At 38.0% G+C, this 16,112-nt stretch overlaps 1 protein-coding gene across 1 annotated transcript; it reads right to left on the bottom strand.

Annotated features, from left to right (window-relative positions):
* Window positions 1–11,631: 11,631 nt before the first annotated feature.
* On the bottom strand, window positions 11,632–15,738 carry pcdh20 (protocadherin 20). The gene is made up of 2 exons (XM_026320180.1): window positions 15,596–15,738; window positions 11,632–15,164 (listed from the first exon to the last, which is right to left on the bottom strand). The coding sequence occupies exons 1-2, from the start codon at window positions 15,641–15,643 to the stop codon at window positions 12,543–12,545; spliced, it is 2,670 nt and encodes an 889-aa protein (XP_026175965.1). The 5' UTR covers window positions 15,644–15,738; the 3' UTR covers window positions 11,632–12,542.
* Window positions 15,739–16,112: the final 374 nt, after the last annotated feature.

Below are 16,112 nucleotides of genomic sequence, written 5' to 3'. Positions count from 1 at the left end.
TTTATTTCTTATAATGTGGAAGCCTTGAAGTTGTTGTTTGCATATGAAATACTGAAAATAAAGCCACCATCATGTGTATGGGCTACAACATTAATATGTAAAACATGTGCCTTCATGTGTGTGCTTTGCTGGGATTTGTAGGCAAATGTAATTTGCTTTGCAAACCCTAGTACATACTCATATAGTGTATGTGAAGTTATAACAGCTGTACTGTTGGTGAAGACACTTCCAGCCTTTGCATGCAAACCACCCTCCTGTAGTTAAACACAGGGAAAGGCTGTTGGATTTGAATTTGGTTTTAAGCATGACAGACTTATAGTATTTTACAAGCCATGCACATAATGAGACTATCAATTCCCTACAGACTTTGGCAATCATCTGCATTTTGGACTCATCTTGAACATTTTCATGTACAGTATGTGCTTAGCCTTTTATGGAGCCTTTACCAGGGTGAGAAGCATCTCACCCAGTGAGTAGAGAATGTTTTCATTATTTGCATGTTCGACTTAAAGTTATAATATCTAATGATCTTATTGTGTAATCCTATTAGTTTTCTTTCCAGTAATGGTACCAGTAACACATCAAATCTGCCAGTTTTGTTCATTTGATACACTTTCTGTCCTTCATGTGTGCTTGCACTTTTCACACTTGTTTTTCACCATTCTTTCCACCTTTCCTGTTTTCTACTGAGTTAACTAACTGAAGTGGATTTTAGAGTCTAACTCAAAACTCTTAAAGATATTATAAAGGTATAACTGTCAGTGAAATGAAAAACATTGCTATACAGGTTAGCTCATGAATTATCTTTCAGCTCTGTCATTTAACAGAGCTGCAGTACATAGAGTATAATTCCACCTACAGGGTCAATTATATTTTATTGTGTTTCTATTTCAGAAATATTGTAGAGCAGATGCAGATGTTAGCCCCCAAGAGACATCATAATTTTGAGCATTATAATGCTCATTTAATCAAGGTAACTGGTACATTCATGCAATAATTCATACTAAGAAAAAAGTTTGGCTGAGTCTCAAACTTCAGTGTTATGCTTGCCCCGCAGTTGAGAGGCTCAACACTTAATGAGCAAGATAGGTGCTGCTTGTCAGTGGTAATGGCTGTTTTCTGTGTGCAGCAGACCATGGCCTACATGGGTCATTCCTCAAACATCCTGCCAACATTTGTTGCCAGGCACTCCTTGTGTATCTCATAACACATGACAATATAATGGTCAAATGGGGCCAGTTAGTTTGACAAAAGACAGCATGAACTGAGGGTGAATGATGCATCAGTAGCTCAGTATTGATCTTTACCATTACCACATACAGGTATACACAGCAAAGCAAACAGAGTAAAGCACCTCTCAGTCACTTTTATGGATGCTGTCCAGTTGTACCTAATGGCTACTTGCTACCTGAGGAAGAACAACTAAGTCCAGCTAGTGTAGCTGCCTTTGTTTTTGTTGATTCTTTTGATTGTCACTTACAAATATGACCTGTGGTGTCATATTTGTATTATGACATCCTACGTGTCATCAAGATTCTGTTTCCTCTTTTGCTAAAGTACTATACAGTGCTGTGAAGTAAGTTGTAGTGAAAAAACTATATCTGTATGCACAGTCAACTACAGTGGTAATACCTGTTTGTATTACCACACAAACACCTATTTAGTGTATGTTGAGCCAGGTTGCTGCTCCCATCATCTATAGCTAACAAAGTCACTTCAGCTGCCTGTTTTCCTGATTCTGATTCCCCCCAAAAGACAAACACACTTTTAAGAGTGGTCTGAGCTGATTCCTTCTGGTTAGACATGGTGTCGACATCCGACAAGTCATGACTGATCAGTCTGTGACTGGATTTGCTGATCAAAGACATATAAAAATGTGGATCATTCTTTTTGTAGCAAGGAGAAAAGGTCTGTTTGATGTCAGTAGGTAAGGGAGATTTTTTTTTTTTTTTTGTATTTCATTGTTAGATTTGGTTGTAGTAAAGGGGCACGGCGGTGGGAGCTAGGGATCGCATCCATCTGTTCTGAGATATTTCATTATACAGCTGTAGATGCTGTAATAAATTAAGATTTAATTTTTGCTTTCCTCTTCTTTGTTTTTGCATTATGTAATGTGAATGTGTTGCATTATGACATATTGTTGCACACACACACACATATGTATATATATATATATATATATGTATATGTGTGTGTATGCATGTGTGTGTTTTTTATATCGAAATCCATCAAAGCATATACTATACTTTCCCCCCAAAAAATGGATAATTTAATCTGCTGCTATGCAAAATAAAGGAAAATCTTGCCGCACACCTAAACCTTATTTGTAGCCCAATTCTGAACTTCAGGGTTAGCTCATTATGGACTGTTGTTACTACAGTGTTACTGATTTGCCTTGAACGTTGGACCATAAACAGATATAAAGAAATAGCCATGTTTAGTATCAAACAGAAACAGACAAAAAGACTGCCCAGTCTGTCAGGTTGGTTAGATGACAAAACTGCGAACTGGCCTTGTGTCATGTTTTTAGCTTCTGGTTCCCCAAGTTTCCTTATTAGGTCATTATGGTATGTTGTGGAGGTAGAGAATTGTGAAGCACAGACCACTTTTTCACCCAAATGGCAAGGAGACTGTTTGGCTTGTTGGCTCCTTTTTTATAAATATGTTTATTTTATGTTGATTTTAAAAGTGTATATATAGTTATATACAGAGTCCAAATACAAAATTACAAAATTGAGCTTTCTGCCAGTGTTGCAGTGTCATGCCCCTTATTTAATTCACAGTGTGTTAGCCTTAGAATTCTTTAACAAATCTCAGGATAATAAATCAGTCTATGTTGCTAATCCATCAATCCATCAAGCTTTATTTGTGTTTTTGTAAAGCTGATTTATGTAGTACCTTCAGGAGTCAAAGGTGCTCCACAAGTCAATAAAGCAGAATAAATGACACAGACATATTTCAATCAATAAAGAGACACCAACGCATCAATAAAAGGCCCAACAATTCAAAACAGTCCACACTGCTGACCACACAGTCTAGTTAGGACTAGTTCAAGAGACTGAAGGTTGAACAAAATAACTTTTTTTGCACTTGATCATACATTTTGAGAACAAGCATTGGTCAGATGAGACTGTTCTACCTTTTCAGTACAGACAGCATAAAACTCAGATGGGACTATGAAAACATTTTGAGCTAGACAACAGTTTTAACAATAAAATAAGTGCAATAAAATAAACTGCAATATACATTGAATGACTTACACTGAGTCTATTTGTGAGAGATCTGATAAAGGACAGAAAATAGCATAAAACAGCAACACCACATCCCTCAGCAACTATATTTTCTCACTGTTTTCTCTCCCTGCTGTGGCAAAATTTCAAATGAATCACATAAACACCTATGAATTCAAAGGGTTAATTTCACCAAATTAGGGTCCAATGTGTCATCTGTGCTCATCACAGCTAAATTTGTCCAATGAAGAATTGAAAATCCCTTAAATCCCAGGATTAACCTGAACAATAGAGATTTGCATTTCTGCTACAAACCCATGACCAACAGAGGTGATGAGTGACATAAGCCTTCTCTTCTCCTAAGAAGCTTATATATAGTGAACGCTTATTTATTTGGTTATATGGATTTTACTAAACAATTGTGAGGAGTGTGGCAAAGGACAAAGGTTTCTGGGGGGAGGAAAATGGTAGGAAAAAATAACATACAACTAGTATTTCTACTAAAAATTAAAGCGCTCATTACATTTAACAGTCTTTTACACCTCTGTGAGAAGCAGCTTATATTACAGGAGATGGACTAGACTGACTTTTTAACAAAACAAAAACGACAAGGGAGGTTAAATGGAGGGACTGACAGACATGACCTGGGAGTAGCTGGTTTAAATACAAACTGCCAAATTAGTGCATGTGAAACAGGTGAGTGTGGGAGGAACAGAAACGGAGCGTTAAGCTGACACAAAGACATGGGTGAGGTTATGGAATAGAGTCACTGGGCACAGGTGACTAAGGTAAGGTAATTAAGACAATTCGGAACACAAAGTAGTGCAGAGCATTGGGCATGAGACAAGGCTAAACAGGATATGGTAACAAAATAAACAGGGATTTAAAAAACCTACAGAAAATAACACAAACTCTTAATATAGGTTAAAATTGGGCTCAACTTTTTTTGTGGTATCTTATGCCACAAGTTTAGTGGCATAAAAAGTATTCAAATATTTTAGAAATCCTCAAATAAGAATATTTTAAGGACATCCAGATAGGTTTTACACTGAGCAGGTAGTGATAGGCATTGTGCACAATTTCACTGTTAGTGTTTGCCATGGCAATGAAGGTAATTATTAGGGCATCTAGATTGTTGTACGTTGTAGAAGGGGAGAGCCTTCAGTCAGTACAGCAGTTATCCCCAGTGCAGTTGTACATAGATGACATGACAACTATCACTACCACTTCACCAAGTACAATGAGAATATCGGATAAGTTGGGTTTCTAAAATGGGCAAGGCTGAAGGTCAAGTCAGAGAAATCAAGTATTTCAGTAGTAAGAGGTGTGCTGTCAGATGAAAGCTTTTGTTTACACAGGGATGCAATCCCAAAGGTGTTAGAGAAGCTAGTTAAAAGTTTAGGCAGGTGGTACAATGCAGCTCTCAATAATAAAGAGCAGGTATCGAGCCTGAGGCAGCAGGTTGTCAATAGTAAGAGCATCAGGCCTTCCGGGCAAACTCAAACTGTAATAACTGCAGGTCAGTATTGTTCCACAGTTGTTATGGCCTCTGACAGTATATGATGCACACATCATCAAATATAGAGAAGCTAGAGAGAATATTTAGCGTGTACATTAGAAAGTGGCCGCTCCACGCTGCCAAAGCAATGTGCGCCTACATGGTAAAGGGATTTTTGGATTTCCTGTTCCTCAGGTGATAGCCAGCACTAATCAAGGCCAGATTTTGTGCTGTTGCCAGAACCACAGTGGATTATGTATTTTTTTTAGAACTAATCACTGGTCATATAATATCTATACAGCAGATCAGTTATTACTGCTTTTTTAACATAACTTTGTTTTCCCCTCTTTTTGTGCTGTTTTGTAGCACGACTGAGCAGCTTTGTTGATGTAGTCCCTCATTCAGTCTGGCAGAGTATCCATGGCAGAGAAAAGCTTAAAACCATTCTTGCATGTGTTTATTCTGGTGATCGAACATAAAACTGCCTACACAGAGATAAGGTGAAAATGAGTGCAATGCCACTCAGATACTTACATTTACCATTACCTAGTACACTTACTACAGTGCACTTGTACTGTACACTGCAAAATACCATCAATGGGTCAAACACATAACTGCCTGATTTCAGTCATTTGTAGAGGGAAATTGGAACATGTATTAACCAATAATATCAGAAACATGGTTAAACAGCTCATACTATAAATAAAGCCTTAATGTTGCTTGAGCCATGGTTCGTGCCAGTATGCTGTACAAGCCTATGTTGTTGTATGTTGTTTTTGGCCACCTTATTTAATGCTAGTTGCAGTTGACTAGTAAAGTCACGCCTCTATGCAAAAGAAAAATCTATTATCTTACTTAAACTGGCCAAACCTGAAACTGAAAGCATCCAGCACAAAATTACCTTTTCCCTGAGTAACATTTTATTTATGAATGTTGTAAACTATTCAAACAGCTAAGATCAAGTCACTATATTAGTCACCATCTATTATACATTAATGTCCTGCAGTGCTCTACACAGGACCTGTATTAACTTTAGCTGTGTCCACCATTGCAAGTCAAATATGAAATGTCAGCATTAGGAATCAACAGTCACATACCACCATTATATTTCACGGCAAAAAGGCAGGTGTTAAATAAAGTCTGAGATTCTAATTTAAGTGTTAATATGTGTCCACTGTTCACATATAAACACTTTTAGTGTTTTACTGGGCTTTTTGCTGTGCTGAGTACAATGTTCGAACTGTTAACAATGGCTGTAATTGAATATTTGGAAGACCATGCTAATGAGAAAGAGTTGCATTTAGACTGTCCTCAATAGAGAAACAACAGTGCAGGTAGTTTTATAAAATAATGTTAAGTGCTGATACTTAATATGCAACCACTACGATTAATCTGTCATGTGTCTCAATCAACCTTGCCACTACACTGTTCTTACTGCGTATCAGCTTGTCTTTCTATCAGTTGCCTCTGGCACTGTTTTTACTCCATTTTAATATTAATATCTATATATATATCGATATATATATATATATATTTAACTTTTTTATTGCCTTTCAGTCTGTGGAGACTATTTTTCTGTAAAAAAAAAAAGTTCTTAGTTAATTTGCAGGATATTATCACTAACAGTAATGTGTTATTGTTTTGTGATCATGACACAGGCAAAGTAGGCAGTTAGCTGAGTTCTATATATAAAATACCAAAGTCAAAGTCAGGATAAGGTCGGGATAGGAGGATGGGTCACACCAGTTGCAAATGTTGTATTTTTTATTCATGACTGTTCCAGCCATGTGTTTATTATTGTAAACACGGTGATGAATGTTATGTTAACCCACAGTCTCATGTTGTTCCTAACCTAATCATATTATTTTTGTGACTTGTGCTAACCAAGTAGTTTTTGCATTGATATAGTGTTGGTTTTACAATTATAACAGTGTGTGTTCATGATTGTTTCCATGATGATGAAGGTCTGATGACAGTCTGGAAAGGTCCTTCAGGCCACAGCTCTAAAGAAGGAACAAATTACGTGTATCTTCTTTAAGTTCTACTGTATTAACGCTCTTCTCTCAGGTGAATTTCTTTTTTTTTAACCAACAAACCTGAAAGACTCTTGTGCTGTACTCGTGTGCATGTGTGAAAATTACCATGAGATTTTAAGTACAGTGTGTCCAATTAGCTCACTGTAAAAAAATATAGAGTGTAATGTATGAAAGCATTGTGGCTCTACTTCACCTCCAAACATAGCAGCAGCTCAGTGATCAGCATCAATCAAATGGAGCACATGAGACAAATGACGATCTCGAAAAATAGTTGCACATTTTCTTAGACCAAATTAGGTTAGCCGACTTAGTTCCCCTTGACAGGAGAAGTGGCTTCCTGAAATGCATGAGTGGCTAATATTAACAAGGAGCACTCATCTGGCACTCCATTAACTTTGTCGGATGCTACAGTTCGGTCAGACAGTCAGAAAAAGTCAGACCTTATAGGGCACCTCTCTTTGAAGCCTTTCATGCTTCTTTTCTAGGAGTGAAAGACACAACACATACTTGGGAAATACTACATACAGTAAATGTTCAGTAGCCATTCATTGTGGATGGAGAAGAGCCTCACAGACTCCTTTATTACATACTTCCCGTTCTTTGTGTGTGTATACCTTCCACAAAGTGTAAAAAACTAGTTTAAGCAACTTATATGTTCAAAAGTATAATACAGGAATGGCCAGTAATATAACTGGTATAGGGTCAGTCATGTTTATAGTCATATCTGTAGTTCCTGTACACACTGGAGCTGCCCCTTGTATTCCTTGTATGCACACTGGCTGTCAATTACATAAACTAAACTTAGGGCTACATTGAAAATGTCTCTTTTTTAGTCTGAGGTATAATGCTACAGGGTAATGTTTGCTGTATAGATGGTAAAACCTGGAATGAACCTTTGATTTTGGGCTGAAGAACATATAAAGGCAGAAAGGAAATCAGATTATTGTTTTATGAAATATACTCCAACATTTCTAACTGCCAAACACATTGGTTTCAGCCAATGTGTGAGTCTGTGCTTGTTGATTGGAGATTTATTGGTGGAGGGGTGGAGTAGTGGAAGGGCAGGCCCAGAAGGCTTGATTTACTATTGATTTAGGCACATGTGCATGCACTACTTTTATAGGAGAAATTCCCAGATTATTTCATCATCACTATCACATTCATATTCCATGTAACTTTAAGAATTTATTTAAGAAGAAAATAGGAAAGAAAGAATAAAGTCAATTAGTAATGTAATCAAAAGCAGAAGAACAGTGCGATTGGATTATATTTTGTTGCATCATAGCAAATGAAAGGTGTGTTAGATTAAAGGCAGTGATTTTTAGCAGGAGAATATGGAAATGCATTATTGAAGATGGCAAACAAAGTGTGTGTGTGTTCGTGTGTATTGGGGGGGGGGGGGGGGGGGGTCGTGTTTGATGTCATAACTTGGGAAATGTAGCTTCTCCTATTCAGCAGACTTGTGTAACTGAACCCGGGCGTCTCATTGTGTCTTTATTTGTTTGATTTCAAGGCAGGGACATTACAATAAAGCCAATCTGGAAATGGGATCGGGCTGTGACTGATGGTAATTACTTGCTTTCTACACCATTAAGAATTTAATGTAATTTCAGATAGACTTTCCTGGAGAGAGAGCCAGAGAGGGAGAAAGGGAGGGAGGAAGGGGGAGAAAGATAGAGAGGTCACAGGGGCAGTTAATGAGCAGAGTCTGTTGTCTGTTATCACTACATAATTAGGAAGAAAAACATAAAAAAGTATGTAAGATAGCTTGAGCTACCAGTAAATGTATGCAGCCCCTCATATACGATATTTTAACTACTTTTCTTGAAAATGATTTATATTTAATAAGCTGCATGTAGAATAGAGTACAGAGGCTTAATTCTTGGGGTGACAAATAGTTAACCCGATTTAAGCCAAATCACTCCTCCACTGTCAATTCTGCCCTGAAAGATACCAGCCTGGCCGTCAGCAGGGTTACAGCAACAGGGGGTGGGCAGTGGTGTACAAAAGCTGTGGCGTCTCTGTCTGGTTGAGCCCTTTCCCAGCTAAACCTCTGAGCACGATTCATTTAATGAGACTAAGATATCAAAAACGACACTCTTCAGGGTTAACAGCAGTTAACGTCGGGTTGAAGGTTCATTTAGTGGACCATGTTGGATAGATCAAATTGGTATTTGACACTGTACAGTAGGATCTTGACTTAATGATTGCAGAACAAATTGCAAGAGTTTCTGACACACGTAGTCGATTCGTATTTCCATAGTTAAATCTGAGTATTACAGCACCTACTACTAAGATATATATACAGTACATTCAAACTAAGAGATATAATAACATTTGTTTATTTGCAGTTTACAGAAATGTTGGTCAAACCACCCTTTGGACCAAGCTAAAATATCACAATTAAAATTGAACAATGTACCACAAAATGTGGTACAAAATATTCATGCCCCCTTCAAAAAATGAAGTGTATCAACTTTGATGATCACCCAAGTTTTCACACAACGCCATCATAGGTGAAAGTTTTCCATCACAGGTTAAAATACTTCAACAATGGCTTAATGAATTGGCATAAAAACCAGTAATTTCAATTTGTCCACTAAAGAATGACATTCCCATCATCCTCATTTGTAATTTGTGTGCTTAATTGGAAATGATGCCAACACACTAAACTAAGATGGTCAATACACTCGCATGTTTTATTTATCTCAAAGTCAGAGAGCCTTAGTCATGTTAGTGTTGAGTCTTGGGTTTTTTCAAGAAGTACTTTGTGATTTTGCCCTGGTGTAATGTCATAATAAAACCTTACCATTTATTAACCAGAATGATTGCTTGTTTTTGCATACAGAAATATACTTTATCATCGTAACACTTGGGGTTAAACCATAGTGAGCCTAAATGGCTTGTATGGCTGTTGTGTGATCTTTTTTGTCTGAACATGACTAATTGAAAGAGCTGGAATGGATGAAAAAGAAAGTTAATACAGTGAAATAAAACCTCCATAGTTATTGCTGCAATTAATCATATGCTGTAATTGTTTGCTTAGTGTAAAAGAAAATGTTAAAATGTGCAGAAACCATCTTAAATTCTGTATCACTTGGCTGCAATAACCATTACCTGTGCAACTGGCCTCTTTATTGTAGGCAGGTACGGCATGAGTCATCTAGGTATTGAGTCTGTATTGATTCTGATTAATATATGAGGACATTTGATCACAACATTAGTATGCCTGACTTGCCAAGGGTACAGCTTTCAAAACTGTTCCCACAGAAGAAAAAAAAAAAAAACTGAGCACCTGTGGGTCATATTTTATACAGAGTTTTTAGGATAATTTTTTCTGCAGTGAACGCACTGCAATGGTATCTACAATTATCATCTATATAATTAAATTAAGTTGCTACATGAGAACAAAGCTTCAGGACAATTATGTTTAAAATTTTATTTGAAAACTGTTGTCATAGACACCACACTCATCTTGTCTCTTAAAATGATTGTTTTTTTCTTTTATGCATTTTGTAAGGGACAATGTAACTCTATATCAGGGTCTGCTCTGACAAACTGGGCTTGTTTCTACTCACTGCCCTACTTAGTAATGGCGTTGTTCCTGCCCCCTCTCTTGCACATGCAAATACACATAGTGTAGGTATGAACATACTTGCACAGTTTGTTCTATTGATCTCAAACAGCCTGACAGAAGAAGAGGTCCTTTGGAACCGTATGAGAAATCCAAACTGCAAGTCCAGTTTTGCAGCTTTGCAAGTTCTACTTGTTCCATCACAAGGCAGATGAAGTGAGATTTTTTAAAGGTACATTAGGACTTCAGAATAATTTCAGTGTTACTGCAGAGTCTATATTGCTACCTGCCTTGAATGACATTACATTGTGCATATATACGTATGATTATGATCTTTCCAGCCTATTTGTGTAATGCACATTTTGGCCAGAGGTGATTACTGAGGATTACACTGAGCTCTTTCCAACTCCTGGTGTGCTCTGTGCTTACATGACGTGCTTCCAGTCTGAAACGCTGATTATAGCTTGAGAAGCTGCATGTGTGAAAACATTCTCAGCACAGGTTTGTTTGCATGTCTTCTGTTTCGTAAGAGCCAAACCCCAACTGGTTTTAGAGGACATATAATACCAGTGAGTTCCTCACTTGGGAGTGTACATACACAGAAAGAGTCCTAAGTTGTTCTCACCACACCACTTTCTCAGCAAATATACCTGTAAAAACAGGCATAGCAATGGCAGTTTTGTAAAGCGGAATATACTACGTGTTCATTTGCTTAAAAAGAAAGTGGTGCATTGATTGATAGTACCTTTCAAGAAAGGTGAAAAAATTTGCTTAGACAAAGTTGATTTAGCAACCTCAAATGCTCCAGGCTGGAGCAGCTGTAGCTAAAATGTTAGCACAATATTTTTTCTTTTAATTTTGGTGGGACTGCATCAGTTCTACAGGTTATGACAACAATTAAAGGCCCTCTCAGGCTTTGATATTTGATCTGAGGTACAATGCAGCAGTTAATTTGATTTAAGAGGATAAAATCTAAACTTGACACTAGAGGTTCTTGTGTTCTCATGTTACACAGTATTGCTTTGACTACATACTGCACATTTGAGGTACCTTCACATAATAATAATAATAATAATAGATTGGTACAGTAGATTGTGCCTTTAAACCTTACTAAATATCAAGGAGTAATTATTACACATTTAAAATATATAATGTAAGTGAAATCAATACAGAAAAAAATCCAGTGTATTATAAAAAATAAAATATCTTTAATAGTTACTTTGATTTTCTTTCACAAATACTTTACATATTTTCACAGACACAATGAGGATGACTATAGAAATGTGGGTGACGTATGTAACTTGAAGCAGTTTTATGACAAGGAGGCTTGGACACAATTCACACAGTATCCCTCCTATATAATTATATATATCAGGGAATGCATATTGTTTCATAACAGCTGAGCCAACGAAGACTGTGATATGCAACTGAAAGCTCTGCAAAAACTATGGAGTGGGCATTGAATTAGTTTTTGGATCTATTTCAGTCTCAAAAAAATAATTGCCATGCTCATCATAGAGAACACCTTAACAGGGCACTTGCCTAGTGTGTTAGTATAGATGAGAGCTATGCAGAGAGAGCAGGATTATATTGCCTTAAATCAAATAATACATTTAGATTTTTGTTGGAATTATAGTTACTTTTGAAATGTAGTTAAAACTGTATTTAAAAAATAAACACATCTAGATTCCACATATAGCCAACTGCCAAGTGCAATATTTTTTCTATATTGGTAATTGTGTAAAAAGATTGTATTTTCTAAAACTATAATGAGGGAAGAAATATTTGTTGTGCCTTGTCTTTTATCCTTTTCATGCCAATGCAAAAGTTTTATATAAAGTTGTAAAACATTTTGTACAATATTTACATAGACTGAATAATTCTCAACAAATGCTCTTGTGACTCTGTAATAAAGCTGTTACTACTTTGAAGCCAATGTTATGTTATTCCTTGCTTTGGTTTTCTGATACTTTGCAGTGTTATAACTCAGAGAATATAAAAAATAAACTAGACAAAGCAACGGTTTTCCTTTTTTTCATAACAGAAACTCATGCCATGTAAGTCAATTTACACAATATTGCAATAATAACAGCCACATGACAAGAGTAAGAAGAGCAACTTCATGTAAGAACTACACTTCTTACAGTGATTTTTGTAAACATTCATGTAAACAGCTGTATTTTTGGGATGTGGGCAACTGAATATCAGATGTTTGAAATCTGCCTGAGGTTTCTGTTCACAACTTGCACTGAGTCATTCTTCATTTTTAAAGGTATTTCCACTTCTGTTCTATTTTTTCTGTGCTTTTTAAACTTCTTACAGCATATATAAGAGGTCAACATAACAACGGAGAAGAACAGGCCAAGACATGTCACTGAAAGTGCAATAAGGACAGACTGACAAGGGAACAGCTCGTATCGCTCAGGCCCTTCTTTCATTTGGCCAGTGTACCAAGGCCTCTCCTCTACCTCTATGTCAGCCTCTCTGGTCAGCAGACTCTGGATATAACTCTCGTTACTCACTGTTTCATTGACAAAGAAGTTAACCATAACCGTTGAATAAAGTGGTTCAGGCTGACCATGATCACTGACCTTCACGAGGAGGCTGTAGAGGCCCCGGTTGCTGAGCTCCCTCTTTAATGTGATATTTCCCGTTTCTGGGTCAATGGCAAATGACCCTGGCTCTCCCCCTTTCCTCTTAATGATACTATAAGCGATCACAGCATTCATGCCTGTATCCTTATCCACTGCATACACCTCTGTGATTGATGTTCCTGGTAGAGTATTGGGTAACACTAGCATGTAGGACTGATTGGACTGGGGGAAGAGAACAATAGGTGGGTTATCATTTACATCCAACAGCAGCACAGTAACCATGGTAACACAGGAAAGTGCAGGCTCCCCACCATCAATGGCCTCAATCCAAAGCTGATATGTCCCCTGTTGCTCACGGTCCAGTGATGTCTTCGCCCTTAGTGCCCCTCGACCTGTGTCTATCAGAAATATGTCGCTGCCATTGAGGATGGAAAGTGCCACCCAACCATTTTCCCCAGCGTCAGCATCTGTCACAGAAAGGATGCCAATCTCACCATATCCTGGGAAGTTCTCTGGCACAAAAAAAGTAAAGTCCTTATTGATGAAACGTGGACTGTTGTCATTGCGGTCTTGCACGGTCACCACAACAGTTGCAATTGACTCCCTCCTGGGGGTCCCCTGATCCAGTGCTCTCACTATGAACCGGTATGTCTCTTTCTCCTCACGGTCCAGTGATGTAAGCACGGTCAGGACACCTGTGAAACGATCCACAACAAAGATCTCAGGGGCGTCACCTCCAAGGAGGTAGATGACTTCCCCTCGGCTTTCACTGTCCTGGTCTGAGGCTTGGAGCTTCGTTAGAAAGGTGTTTGGTGGATTGTTTTCCTCAATAGATATTTCCACTAGAGACTGCTGAAATACTGGTGCATTATCATTCTCATCCAAAACCTGCACCTTAAGAAAGGTCTTGATGACATGCCCTTGCATATTCTTAGCAACCACAATAAGTTCATACTCCTGTGTCTTTTCATAGTCCAGGGACTCTGTAGTCTCCAGCAAGTATTCATTCTTGAATAGCTGATATGGGCCAATCCTGAATGGACCAGTCCCTTCCAAATAACAGTCCACCCTTTGGTTCAAATCAAAGTTTTTAATAGTGAAAAAAGCAATTGGAGAAAATGCTGGCTCAGACTCCTTTATTGTTACCACTCCATCCTTTTCTGGAGCAATGAACCCTGCTATGATGGTAGGGGGTCCAGTGACAACTTTGATTATATGGACAGAAACAGTGGCAACTGCAGGGATACAACCAGGTCCATTAGCAAGAACAGTGAGTTTGTAAAATTTGGCTGTTCCAGTGTCTATTTTTCCCACTAGCTTGATCACTCCTGTGATTCTGTCCAAATGGAACAAGCTTCTAGTGTCCCTTGGCACACGTTCACTGTAAGCATAGCTGATATGAGCATTAGCACCAAGGTCAGGGTCAAAAGCATGCAGTCGTGCCAAATGTGCCCCTTTAGTAGTATTCCCATGTAGAGTGACATTAATTTGTGACTCTGTGAATTGGGGGCAGTTATCGTTCACATCTATGATGACAATTTTTAAAGTAGCCGCACCGAGCAGGGGAGGGGTCCCTCCATCCTCTGCAATGATATCTGTAATGTATTCGGCCTGTGTCTCTCTGTCTAAAGCCTCTGTCACAATGAGGAAGGGTGTGAGCTCCCCACCCTCATTCTCCTCAACATCCAGTGTGAACATGCCAAAGTCATTAACCAGCCAGTAGGTCTGCACTCCATGAAGTCCCAAGTCTGGGTCAATTGCAGCCTGCTCCACTGCATAGCGAGAATTTATGGGTGAGTTTTCTGGGACAGATATGCTGATCACATCCAAAGGAAACTTTGGCCTGTTGTCGTTCACGTCCTCAATGAAAATCTTAACTTTGACAAGCTGAAAGTACTGCTGAGGCAACACAAACACATCCAGTGTGAGAACACATCCCAGTCCTTCTGAGTTATCAGGACAGAGGGTCTCCCTGTCAATTTCTGTTGCAGATGTATAAAGCTTCCCGGTGGTATTATTTAGATCCACATACTCTTCACTGACTGTCTTATGTGGTAGATTGAACAAAAAGGGGGGATCAACAGTGAAATCCAAATTTAAGTCTACTCCAATGGCCCCTATGAAAGTCCCCCCGGGTAATCCCTCTTTGATCTTATAGATGAGCTCTTTTGCTTGGCTGAAATTTGCAAAACAGGAAAGAGGGCTGGTGTACAGCAAGAAGATGCACAATCCCTGTAATACAAGATAATTAAAGATAATACAGTTTTTAAAAGTTTCAGAATAGAATGTGATTTTCAAGTGAGGCATTACAAATGTATTATTGTTTAATGTGAACATTAATATTTATAATAACAGTTGCAGTTCTTTAGATACCTATATCAATTATTTAAACTGTAATCATTACACTTACTGTAACTGTTCCATTATAATTTTCATTTTAGCCCATCAATCCATGAAATTAGATTTGTTAAGTGTAAAATTTCTTTCATAAAACTGGTAATTTAGATAATGGAGTAACAGTAACTGAACAGTAGAGTATAAAGGAAAGGGGGCTTAGTTGTGGCTCTGCCTTAATGATATAAATACCTATATAATACTCATAGTTTTAAGGAACTTGTGTTAAAGTGAGTGCTGTTTCTAAAGAGAATTTTCATAAAACTTACCCATATTGCTCCTCTTTCTCTAAGTCTGGGGTATCTGCTGTTGAACATGTTTATGTCCCAGTCCAGCACTTTCCACTTACAACAGGAAGAGTGTCATCTTAAGTAACCTAGGCATTTTCAGTGTTGAACAGCGCAGACCTCTGCTGAGTTCTGTGCTGAGTGTATCTGACTTGAACAACTCATTCATCCCAGTGTTGGCTCAGGACACTCCCACCACATGCAAATCAGGTCTTTGTGCTGACCAATGAGAGCTGAAGGCCACAGGGAAATTTAGTTCACAGATTCTTTTTTCACACATGCTATCACAGCACATCGTTACACACCTGCACTTTTATTCACACCCACGTTGAAAGCAGCTGTATACCTTGTATTCTAGTGGCAGAGTTAAAAAATAACACAGGAGACTCATGGAGATGTAAAATGTTCACAGCCTATGGATTACTGTAATCCACCATTAGTTAAAGAACACCACATATTAAGAAAGTGTACATAATGAGCTAAATAAAAGGTATAATGA

This window comes from Mastacembelus armatus, chromosome 3, assembly GCF_900324485.2.
Source record: "Mastacembelus armatus chromosome 3, fMasArm1.2, whole genome shotgun sequence".
Classification (NCBI taxonomy): domain Eukaryota; kingdom Metazoa; phylum Chordata; class Actinopteri; order Synbranchiformes; family Mastacembelidae; genus Mastacembelus; species Mastacembelus armatus.
Note: the sequence above shows the minus strand (reverse complement) of the source record. Positions and strands in the feature narration are given on the sequence as shown.